At 40.4% G+C, this 12,344-nt stretch overlaps 1 protein-coding gene across 1 annotated transcript in view; it reads right to left on the bottom strand.

Moving 5' to 3' along the window:
• bard1 (BRCA1 associated RING domain 1) overlaps positions 1-12,344 on the bottom strand; it is a 28,988-nt gene that overhangs the window by 11,567 nt on the left and 5,077 nt on the right. Inside the window, exons 5-8 of the mRNA XM_069663546.1 lie at positions 10,697-10,777; positions 8,070-8,242; positions 461-587; positions 199-331 (exon numbers count right to left, since the gene is read on the bottom strand). Of these exons, the coding sequence (XP_069519647.1) occupies positions 199-331; positions 461-587; positions 8,070-8,242; positions 10,697-10,777 (514 nt within the window). The remainder of the gene's footprint in view (positions 1-198; positions 332-460; positions 588-8,069; positions 8,243-10,696; positions 10,778-12,344) is intronic.

Here is a 12,344-nt window from a genome sequence, read left to right as displayed (position 1 = left end):
GCAGTGTGCAAACTTGCTAGCAATGGTCCCAGTGTCCCAGCAGTTGGCCGGTAGGTGCTGTTAGTTTGCTGAGAGCCCATGTGTCACAAACAACATTAAAAAGCAATCATATGCGACCAGTAATCTGAGCAGCTTTGCCTGTAACACCGAGGAAGTTTAAGCCCCCTGTGGAGGTGCCTCTGCACACACAAGCATTACCTGAGCCAGAAAATGTGTCAGCCATCCTCCCTCCCAGTAGTTCTCCCAGTTTGGCCAGTTGAAGCTGTTCTGGCCGTGACAGCTTGCTGGCAAGAAGCACCACCATCTCCTCCCTCCTTGCACAGTCGCTCACCTAGGAGAGGACATGAGAACAGGGCTTAGAAATACCTAGGCCTAAAATGCAAGGATATGAGCACTGTAGGGTTAAAACTTTCAAGGGAAAAAGAAAAAAAAAATTGTTCACATCTTGATGTACACGTACCACAGAGAGACTGGCTGAGGGGCTGAGAGTTGTATTAGCATATTGGGTTCCTTCTGAGGCGTCCTGGAAAATCTGGAGCATCTCCAGACTCACTGCGTAATCTGCAGGCCGCTTCCCATACAGATTACTGAGAAGAAGAACAGTCAGAAGACAGACAGAGTGTCAGTATCTAACAGTATGCATAAACTTTACATAAACTATATGTGTGTGCATTTGCATTAAAATGCAGATCATCGTGTGACCAAAGAGACAGTTGGAAGTGTTAAAACCAATGACTGTATATATAGATACAAGACACGTCTCCATCTGCTCTCATTGTACAAAATTGAAGCCAAAATAGCCCCCATGCAGGCGCTGCCATCTTGCGATGGTGATGTCATTTGGAGCCAGAGCTGCGCAGTAGAGATCGGTGGGTAGAACCAAAACACACACATAAATTACTGGAGAAAAAAAACAGAAAAGATTCCTCACGTCAGCGTATTTAACAGCAGAACAGCTTCTTTGTGTTGGTCTGAAGCAGACGTTCACAGATATGGAAACTTCAATGACTGTAGTGATTCTGTTAGTTACGTCTCCTCTCGACGATCCTCCTCTACTCTGATAATCGGAACAGATCGGCTGCAGGAGCCGTATTTGTCAACAGAGCTGTCAATCATCCTTTTATGCAGCATCAAATAACTAATTAAAGTAAACTTGTCAGAAAAATGAACACCTGGGATGTAAACTAGCATAACAAGAACTAAGTGTAATGACAGAAACCATGTTTGAGAAAAATGTATTTGGCATGTATTTTGATGCTATAGTTTGACTCATGTCCCATCTGTTAACATGGAGGAGGCGGGCTTTATGACCTATACTGCAGCCAGTCAGCAGGGGGCGCTCGACATCTTTCGGCCTCACTTTTAGGGAGCTGTCATGTCGTCCAACTTTTGATACAGTCTGTGGTTAGAAGTGATGAGACAAATACGACAACGTACTGCCAAAAAAGTATATAATTAAATAATTGCGTTCACCTAGATTTGTTTACCAAAACAGCATACATGTATTGTGCAGTTGAGCAGAACTTCTGTGCAGCGTGACCAATAATCTGAAACTTTGAATTTGTTCCTACTTTAAAGAAAACCATGTTTAGAAGAATATAATACCTTTTAATTGTATAATCTGCTAAAGGACATTGTTTCAGCTGGTTAGCACCTTAATAACATTCCCTTTTCAAATTGCATTTGTTTTACTCATCTCTTAGCAACAAGCTACAGATTTTAACATTTTAAAAACCTTAACAATTAATTTTTGAAACCAACCTTTGCGATCCTGACTGCCTGCCTTTGAGACAAAGCTTCCACAGGCAACGTTGATTTTACATTATGATAAGTCCATTTTCTCAGGCTAGATAATCATCCTGTTGTACTTTTGACTTATTCTGTGCACATTTTGGGGTTTTCTTTACCGCTGGCCGAGCAGGACGGAACAAAATCAATATTTGGCGGTCCAGAGCTCGGTTAAAAACAATCTGGTGAAGTTACACCCTGCTCGTTCTGTGAAACTGTGCACCCATGTGAGTCATTCACTTGTTGGAGCGTAATTGTTTGATAAGAGGGTGAAGTGAAATCTGTGCTCACTAAACATACTAGACAGTGTATGCAAGAAAAACATGTTACCTTAAGGCATTTTAGTATACTTGTTTTACTTTGATACAGAAATGTAACCCCTTAGTACTCATCAGATGACACTCTGATTGTCCCTGAAATGTGCATTGAAGAAACACCTTGAAATTATATTTCTTCAAGTTAAAAGAGCCACATGAAACAAGGCTGAGGTCACCTTGAGGAAAGAGGACAAAAGAATGAAAAAAAAGCAGAAGAAGGAGGAGAGGAGACGGAGAGAACCAAGCCCAGCAGGTCGTCTCTCAAAGATTAGGCGTCAGCAAAGATAACACCTGGGGGACAATTAATAGGTCCACTGGTCCATAAAATATTTCATTTGGATTCATACCCCCCCAACCCCCCCCATACACACACACACACACACAAACACAAACAAACAGAAAATGTCCCTGACATTATACATATGCGCACACACACACACACTCGTGCCCGGGCTGGTTTATGCAGCTGTGTGTGAGGAGCATATCAGCAGAAAAATAATAAAGCGTGGAAAATTGTGCAGGAGGGAGAGTCACAAACACTCTCCCACAAGCCTCTACCTAAGAACACAAGTGGGAGGCAGGCGGTGGTGGTTCTTTACCACTGTAACCATGACTCGTTTTTCCAAATGGGAGGAGGAGATTCAAATTGTAATTTTTAAGCTGAACACGAATTCAGTTCACACCTACCACTATCCAAAACCTTTCTGCAGAAGCTAGTGACACAACCCACAAATAACAATACTGATAAAAATGATGCTTTTGCTGATCACGTACATTCACTGCATCTTTAATGAAGATGTATTTCACTTAATCTGCATTTATCTAGTTAAAAAGTAGAGCACCAAAAGATTTTGTGAGGTCGATTCCAAATTCAACCCCATGCTCACCCAACAGCTGACTCAACTTTCCGACTACAGCAGTGCAGCAGCGTAGCAGCGTGTCTTAAAAGGAGTCTAACTCTAATGATGAAAACACGTGGCAGACCGCTGATGAGGCAACAGACGAAGCCTCGATGCATTTTTAATCAAAAGCTTCATTAGTTATATTTCCTCTTTTAACAATCCACTCTTGATTTGTCCTGATGGTCGGCTCAGCTGAGTGTTAATGCTAATACTAGATGAAGCATTACATGACTCACCCCCACGCCTCCATTTAACTCTATTGAAGTGCTGTGTGGTTTTTTTGTTTTGGTTTTGCAGATGCTCTTCTCTGACGTCAAACTGTGCAAATCACAAATAATCGAGTGCAAGGCGCGCAACACTTGGCTCCATGCTCTAAAAATATCTTTGTTGAGACAATGTTCCAATGTTGTTTTTTTTATGACAAGCAGATGAAACTGTCCACACTGATGGAGAACATTGCAAAGATTAGAGGGAATGGGAAAATGACATCCATCCAGATCAAGGTGCAGAAAAGCCATGCTTGGTACATGTTATTTTAAATGTATAGAAGTACAATACTAACAATTCACTTGGCTTACCGCTAAATGTAGTAACTATTCAATGCTAACATTTACAGGCTGTTATTGCTTGTATGTCTTATTATAACTCCATCCAGTGTATGAAACGTGACGTGCCAGTACGAGGCTCACAGGTGATGTTAACTAATGTCTGCATGGATTCAGTGCTTCAGACTTGCGTCGGTCATTATGAGCAAGCCGATTCACACAGTTCTGTTTTTTTCTTATAAACACTAATCTTCTCCACACTAGAGTACTGTAACTCCCTCCTTCAGGGAGTTAAAGTAATAATCTCGAAGATTTTCATTTCAATAAATCTCTCTCTCTCTCTCTCTGAGACTCTCGTGGAAAAAAATCACAAGCGGTGCCCAGTTAGTGATGCGTTTTCCATGACCGAGCAGTGGTTGGTTTGCCAGAGAGGGTAGGCGTAGCTAAGCGGCTGTTTTTCCAGTCTCTGCAAGTGTTGCGAGAAAACAGTAATCTACCATGAGCTTATTTCACAGCGGACATTTTTACATCCAATAGGAGGAAAAGGTGTTAAGAGGTGTTAATAACAACTTTAACAATGGTTCTGTTCTATTCAGGTGTCTGAGAAAGTTGACAGGCAGTCAGCATGCACACAACCAGGACCATGAAATTGAAGCAGCTAAATGTAATACAGCCATCATTAATGCTGCTATAAAAACCTGTGCTTTTCCTCCTGTTGGATGTAAAAATATCCGCTGTGAACAAACAAAGAAAAGATCGATGACTACAGATACAAATTCAAAAATGAGTGAAAATCCAAAGAAAAAGAAACAAATTCAAGCGACCGTCGGCGAGGAAAATCAAGAGTTACAACCAGAGCCAACCGTGGACGTCACACATGCGGCACTGTCTGGATATCTGGGAAGTGTGCTCCTCCAATTACAGTTTGTCACCATAGGTACCACCAAAAGAGAACAAAACGGAGATCTTCAAGATTACCATTTTAACCAAAAAGAACTCTCTCGCCTCCAGTTAGTTCATAATGCAGCAGCTCAGCTTCTTACTGGTTGTAATAGATGAAGTCACTTCCCCCGAATGCTGGCGTCCCTACATTGGCTTCCTGTTAGTTTTAGAATGTGTTTTTTCAGATTTTGCTGATCACTTTTTCAGCACTTATGGGCCTGGCTCCAAGCTACATAGCAGAATTGTTGATACCTTATGAGCCAGCCTTAGATCCTAAGGTGGGGCCCTTCTGGTTGTTCCAAAGTCGAGGCTTAAATCTCTTAAATCTAAAGGAGATCATGCTTTTGCCATCTTTGAAATCACTTCTTAAAACTCGCTTTAATGTGATGTCATGTGTGACGTGATGTTCAAGTGTATTTGTTTTATTTCTTCCTTTAATTCCTTTAACCCATTATCCTCTGTTTCCCCTCCGTCGCGCTCTTACGTGTTTTGTCTTAACTTCATATTGACTGTAGCTTTGTACTGTCTTGCTGTGTCTGGCCATGTTGTTTGGGTTCTTTTGTTACCTTCTGTGTTCATAATTGCTTGTTTGTCAAAGCACTTTCTAAACTACTGTTTGTAAAAGGTTTATTATTATTATATTAGCATTAATTCTCATGCTGCATTGAGATAAACTAAACACTGGCAGTCTAATTAACCCCTAGTATGATTAGGAAAGTAATTAGTATTCAAAATGTGTAAGAAATGTACAGGATACAACCTGGTAATTTGAGTCTGTGAGAACACCTTGCAGTCCTCACCTGTGCTGTCCAAATGTGCTGCACTGCTAGATATTTATGCTTACAGAGACTTATAGCGAGGAGTCCAGCTGTGCAGCTGCTCTGAAAATGCTTAAACCTGTTGTTTTTGAGATAACAGGGAATGGTAGACTATAGAAAACATGTTCACTTAAGAATTTCCGTGTTTAAAGACTTCCCTTCGGTGTTTCTAATAACCTGCCAACTGAGTGAAACAACGTCTTGGTTTGCTTCTTTTCTATGAGTATGCATATGTGTGTGTCGGTGTGTGTGTTTAGTGTGGAGACTGGGGCAAGGATTGCATTCATCTTGCAGCGTCTTGACAGACAGTCCAAACCACTTTTTTGGCAGTATAAAGATAAAATGTAAGAGCGGGGAATCGGGACCCGTCAAAGTCATGAGACAAATAACCTGAAATGAAGGGAGGAGACAAGAGGATGATCGCTAAGAGAGCGCTAACTGACCAACATACTGACCCTGATCAACTGCTCTATCGATCTTTGTGATTAACCAGCATCCTCCTCTCCCTCATTAAGGACCCTGCCTCCACAGGCTAGAAATGCTGATACAGCATCGATGCATTGACCAACGACTAATCAGCATCGGTAGATTTTCTGTCTATCGAGCCTGGTAGTAAAGGCAAAGGAATGTCTGGTACAGTGAGAGGGAAACAGGTGCCTGGGGAGTTATTGAAGAAAGGGAAAATAAGCACTGGTCCAGAATTCACCTGTATGATGTAATACAATGAAACATAATAGCCATGCCATTTATACCTAGTTGCTTTCACTACAGTTGTTTGACTCAATTTAAAGTTGTTTTCATATATTTTGTTCTCCCTTTTTACTTAAATGTATGGAGGAGCAAAAGCATGTTAGAGACCTCACAAGTACAGGTACAACAACACAAACGACTGCACTGTCAGAGCCGCAACGTCTATTTAAACATTCAGAAATGGTCTTGAAGGTAGTGTTAAAAAAAACGTTTTAAGACCTCAACAAAGATAATTTAAGATGCCAAAAACATTTCTTTGATAGAAAAGAGAATTTATTGATTCCTATTTTTTACCAAATTAAACTTTTAGCTTCTGAAAAAAGCTTTGTTGCCCTCTTGGATGTGCAGAACAACATGGCGGGAGATTTAAATCGTCAATGTTACACCGCTGTGCCTCGCACGTCATTATACGCACAGTGTCTCCCCATTAAATGCACTCATTGTTTATGCTGCTGGGGCATCACTGCAAGTATTTAAGCTTAAAATATGTTCACATTCTTTCCACATTAATGATGGATCAACCGCGGACATAACTGCAATCCCTGGAATCACAAATACACGCTCGAACAACTTAGATAGTTTCTATACTCTTTGTTCCAGTAATGTTAGGGTACCGCATGACAATTTTCCCATCAGCCTTAAGCGCACCATTTGCAAATTTAATACCTAAAGCTAATTTATGGTAAATTTAAGACAACTTAGGACCTTAATTTCCCTAATTTTAGTTGGATACCTTTTAAGACTTTTTAAGTAATTTTGGGTTAATAATTTTGCTCTATATGAAGTAGGGATAGACCAATTATCGGCCGGGCCAATTATTGACACCGATATTCGGCATTTTGATGCATATCGGCATTGGCCTTTTTTTTTTTTTAATCCGATGGCCGATGAACAAGAGTTCATTTCTTTGCAAATTTTATTCAACTTTGTTTTATTTACTTTATAAAACTTCAGGAAGTTATTTATTTTTTTAAATTTTCAGTTAACTTTATAAGAGATGCTGCTGACCCTGGGAACTCCCTGCGCTTTTTGTTTGTTTGTTTAATAAACATATGCTTAAAAGCATTTAAACAATGTGTTGGAGTTTGTATTATTCAAAGTTTTGACGCCAATATTTTCACTTTTGCTGCAAATGAATATCGGCTCCAAATATCGGTTATCGGCCTCCTTGACAACTAATAATCGGTATCTGTAACGGCCCTGAAAAAACCATATCGGTCTATCTCCAATATGAAGTGATTAATTTGGCTGGAACCAGAACACAAAGTAGCAGGTTTGAAGTTCAGTTTATTTTTTCAAACATTTGTCAGGGCAGTGTTTCTTAAGTGGGGCAACCCTAGGGGTACTTTAGAGAACGGCGAGGGGTACTTTACGTTTTTTTTAAATGTTAATTAGAAATATTTCAGTCTAGTAAGATTACTAAAACATTAAAAATGTATTTTAAAGGTTTAATAAAACTTGTTAATATAGATTGATATCTAATATCCCTATTTTTATCATAGTTAACTGTGGCAGCAAATGGAATCATTTTTAATGGAAGTTCATGTTTGTTTCTATGTTGTCCTATGTCTATGTACATTTTACAATAACAATAACTTTTTTGATCCCCAAAGGGAAATTCGCTTCGTGCTTCGCACTGTATTGTACCTCTCTCTACGGGTTTTTATTTTACCAAAAGTATTTTGCACTGCTTAGCGGATGCCTGGCAGAAATATATTTCAAAGGAGAACATCATTTTAAAGTTTGAGAAGCACTGTATAAGAAAATCTTGTTTGACACACCATCTGTGCACTTAATTACTTTTCCAGCAGCAGCTCTTTTCCCACATTACACCCACATGTGCAGGTCTGACCCTGATCTTGTAGTGGGTCAGTGTGATTACTTTGAAACGTAGCGACTCTTTATTACAGCTAACTCTTTCAGCAGTGCTGTGTACAGTTTATAACTGGGATTACGACCTAAAGAAGCTTAGTATGAAAGTGTGAAGAAACTTTCAAAGCAACTCACAGTACGTTCTGCGAGGCCCCGTGCTGCAGCAGCTGTCTGACGATGGCTGGGTGTCCGTTCCTCACAGCATCATGGAGCGGAGAGTCGTTTTCATAACCAGGCGTATTCAACAGGGTTCCCCTGGAGAGCAACACCTCCACAACCGGCAGGTGACCCAGGTTACACGCCTCATGCTGGAACAGAAAGCAGTAATGCACAGGAGTCATTGATCTGTTTTTAAACTGTTATCCTAAAAAATACTGCCTTCTCTTTGGCATTATTAATTCCCATTCGTTCCCAATCAGTGTCATATTCCTTAATGACAATTTATTAGTTTTGTAGAATTTAACTTAGTGATCTTCTTAGGAGATATTTTCCTGACCTGCCTGTCCATGTTTCTAAAATTAACAAAAATCACAGATGTAGTTTGATAAAAGTGAGTGCTTTTAAAAAGGTTATGTTTGGAACGTGCACCTGAAGGTAACTTGACAGAGTAAAAAGGTCACAGTGCGAGCTTTTCATCCAGAAATGAGAATCTCAGCACTTGAAACAACATCGCTGTATTAACAAACAGCTGTGACCCCTTAAATAAATTTAGTCGCTGCAGTTCTTTAAGGAAGCTTCAGTTCAGTATTTTTTTGGGTCCAATTCAGTTTTATAAGTAGTCTCAGCAGCACAGCATACGTCTCTGCCCAACCCTGCTATATATAACACATATTCTTGCCAAGAATGGCTGAGTAATTCTATCCAAACAAGTGTGTACGACACACTAATCCACACAAAACAAATCAGCTAGTGTCGTGAAATTTATGCACCTGTATTTTTATTTTTCTAGAAATTGAACCTGCCTATTCCTACTTCCAAACCCTTCAAACTAAGAGCTGCATTTTATGAAACATGTTGCATGTAATGGTGGGATATTTACAGCTTTCTGAAAGACCAGCCAAGACCAGGCATGTTTTAAGACATAAAATGCTCTGCTTGAAATAATAAATTGTGTCCATTATGTTTTTTCAACAAAATACGTTTTTACCGATATACCTCGTAAAAATCTTCCCAAGGCATCTCCTCCTTCTTCCTCATTAAGAATTCTAGAATTTGCATAGTCCCCGCCCACTATGTGCTACGTAGCTAGCTTAAAACTTAGTAATTAGTAGTAGTAACGTTAGTAGTCAGTTTGCAAAATTTCCGATGACGGTTACAGCTGGCTCACCCATCGCCAAAGTGGTTGCCATAGGTTGCACATAATATGCAAAGCCTCACCCCGTCCATTAACAGGATTGGCTCCTTAAGGCCACTTCAGATCAGAGATTCGCAATGTGACAAAACAGTTTTAGAATGTTGCAGAGACAATTGCAGCGTTGTGAACTGGTTAGTTGCAGAGCGTCTGAAGGCGTTGCCTGGAGTTGCAAAAGATTTGACTTGTCAAATGTCCAGATGCAGTTTTAGAACAGAATGATGTAGCTATTTCACTTCAGCCAATCAGGAAACCACATAAATTGGCGTAGGCACCCCGTCTCTGCTGCAGTAGCCAAAGACGGCCCCAGATCCTCTCTTTCCTAACTCTCCGTCTTCGCCGTTAATTAATCAGTGTTACAGCTAACATTGCGAGCATGTGACTGTCACGGTCATCCATTCATGTAACCTATGCCTAATACTAACGTTATATTATTAACTAACATTATAGTATTAACGCAGAAATAGTGGGGTATGTCAGTGCGTCGTTGCTATGCAGCTGCGTCTGTGCGCGTTGCGTTGCTTTGATGTGAACGGCCCAGTTTTAGAACGTTTACGATCAGGTGTAAGGGATTCTTTTGGCAGTTGCATCCGGTCTCATTGAGAATCACTGATCCAAAGTGGCAATAAGGTTTGTGACGTCTCAAACTCTGCAAATCTGAAAACATGTTATTCAGCCTGTCGTTGGTACACTGCAGACAGGCCCAGCCATGGAGATGACTGAACTGAAAACATACAGTATATACATCAGAGAGGTCTAGATGATTGGAGCATGTCATGTTGGACAGCTCCCATCTGTCAAATATGAATTTCTTGTTCTCTATGTTTATTGGTGCCAACATGCAAACTGTTTGCTCTGAAATTGAAAACTCAAGCTTGAGTCGGGCATCCTGATAGCAACCAGCTTCCTGAAGTGCTGCAATAAGAGAGCAACAAACACTCTCCCGCTCGTTCCAAAAGGAGAAAAATGGCTCAGGCAGCACTGAAAGAATTTCCAGTTTGTCATCTGCAGACAACTAAAGGATGCAAAACAAACAATACAGAACAATACAGTTACCGCCTCACAGCAGTACGAGTGCATGTTGTGACGATGAGATGATGTATGGAATAAAAGTGGCAATACGTTAGTGCAGGCAAGAGAAAAAGCTTCAGTGAGCAGCCGTTTGTTTTGTCCTCTAACTATGTCTGACTAACAGCAAAGTGACTGTGTATTAAAAACAACAATAATAGTTTGTTATTGACAAGAATCACCAACATTTTCTTCAATCAAAAAGGAAAAATCAATAGTAAAAAAGTGTGTATGAACTATATTTATTGAACTATTGTGGCTTTGATGATGAAACATTTATCCAAGAGTTTTTCCAGACATCAAATGAAGCTTTCAGATGTTTCACGTGTTGTATTCGTCTTACCAGTGGTGTCCACCCAGCGTTATCCTTCAGGTTAGGGTCAGAGCCCTGGTCCAGCAGCTCCCTGACAGCCTCTACGTCTCCCTGCAGGACCCAGAGAAAACAACAAACCCGAGGTCAGAGCTGCAGACCTGCAAACGTAACCCTTCAAACACAGCAACTGATTCCAGTGTACCGAAGCCCCGCTGTTTATCAATCGCACTCCACAATGGGCCATTGATTACCTTGTCTAGGATCCAGAGGGGGATTACTACTGTGTTTACAAGGATTACCGCAAGACTGTTTTATTCTCAACAGACCAGAACATTACGGTGCGATCATCTGAGGTCTTACATGTTTGACAGAGGGGGCAAAACCCACAGGAAGAGTCCCGACATTTACACCCGCAGGTTTAGCTTTGATGCAAGAAATCGTAATGAAAAACATTGATCCATCATCACATTAACTGGTATTTGTTAAGCATTGTGTTTAGTCTTATGTTAAATGATGAAAGGGAGAGGAGGAGCAGCAATATGAGATATAAATGTATCTTATTACACTGCTGTGTTACTTGATTCTGGTTAATTAAATTGGCACACTGAGGTCTATTTCTTGATAACAGACCGTTGTTATGAAGAACAGACCGTTACTAGGGATGCAGCTCTAATCACACAATCCAGAGGACTAACTGTAATCATATCAATCCGCCGAAAGAAGGCAAATTTGACGTTGGTTTGTTTACAGGGGGAAAAAAAGAAAAGAGAAGGAAACAGCGAAGAGAAAGCAATAAACGTTAAACAAAACAAAAACTGAAGGCTACGACAGAGAGGTCTATAAAAGTAAAGTCGGCACATGAAGTAAACATTAAACAGAAAATAGTACGGGATACAGCGGTGTTTAAAGACGGTGTATGGAGAAGAAAATGTCAACAGACTGACAGTGACGAGACAGAAAACCTCAATCAGGTGCTGCGCTGATTCCTGCGGTCCAGTTCACCTTGTCTTACTTCACCATCAGAGGAAATGTTTCCATTTAATGTGAGTAAAAACAGCTAGCTTAGTTCATTTTAAGAAGGCTAGAGTTAACCGTTGCTATGGACGCAGCTCTCACTGTTAATGTGACTATTTTTAAACAGAAAACGGAAATATAATCATTTTTAAATTAAAGTTATGATCTCCAAGATCTCAGTTTCGTTCAATTTGGCGGCACCTTATGTAGATAAATGGCAAATGTGGGAGCACACTTCCAAGATAACCAGACGTCTACGGTTGGCTCCCTTTGTTACAGTTGTAACTCTTGATTTGCCTCGTTGATGGTCACTTTCCTTTTTAGACTGTTTGCCTTTATCAGTGTTGAATTAGTTTTTTTTTTTCTTCGGATTTTCACTTATTTTTGAAGTTATATCTGTAGTCATCGATCTTTTCTTTGTTTGTTCAGCCATAGTAGATCAGAGACCGGAAAAGCAGCCGCTTAGCTCTGCCTACCCTCTCTGGCAGACCAACCACTGCTGGGTGATGGAAAACGCGTCACTAACTGGGCGCTGCTTGTGTTTTTTTTCCCGTGGAGTCGCCACAGACACCCAGTCCGTATACTGGAAAATACAAAGACTTTCATCAGTGGGCCATAGTCTCAATCACCATTGTGTTACCTCATTTGGCGATAGATAGTGACT

This window comes from Semicossyphus pulcher, unplaced genomic scaffold (genome assembly GCF_022749685.1).
Source record: "Semicossyphus pulcher isolate SPU_LCO1_2020_fin unplaced genomic scaffold, fSemPul1.0.p SCAF_15, whole genome shotgun sequence".
Classification (NCBI taxonomy): Eukaryota; Metazoa; Chordata; class Actinopteri; order Labriformes; family Labridae; genus Semicossyphus; species Semicossyphus pulcher.
Note: the sequence above shows the minus strand (reverse complement) of the source record. Positions and strands in the feature narration are given on the sequence as shown.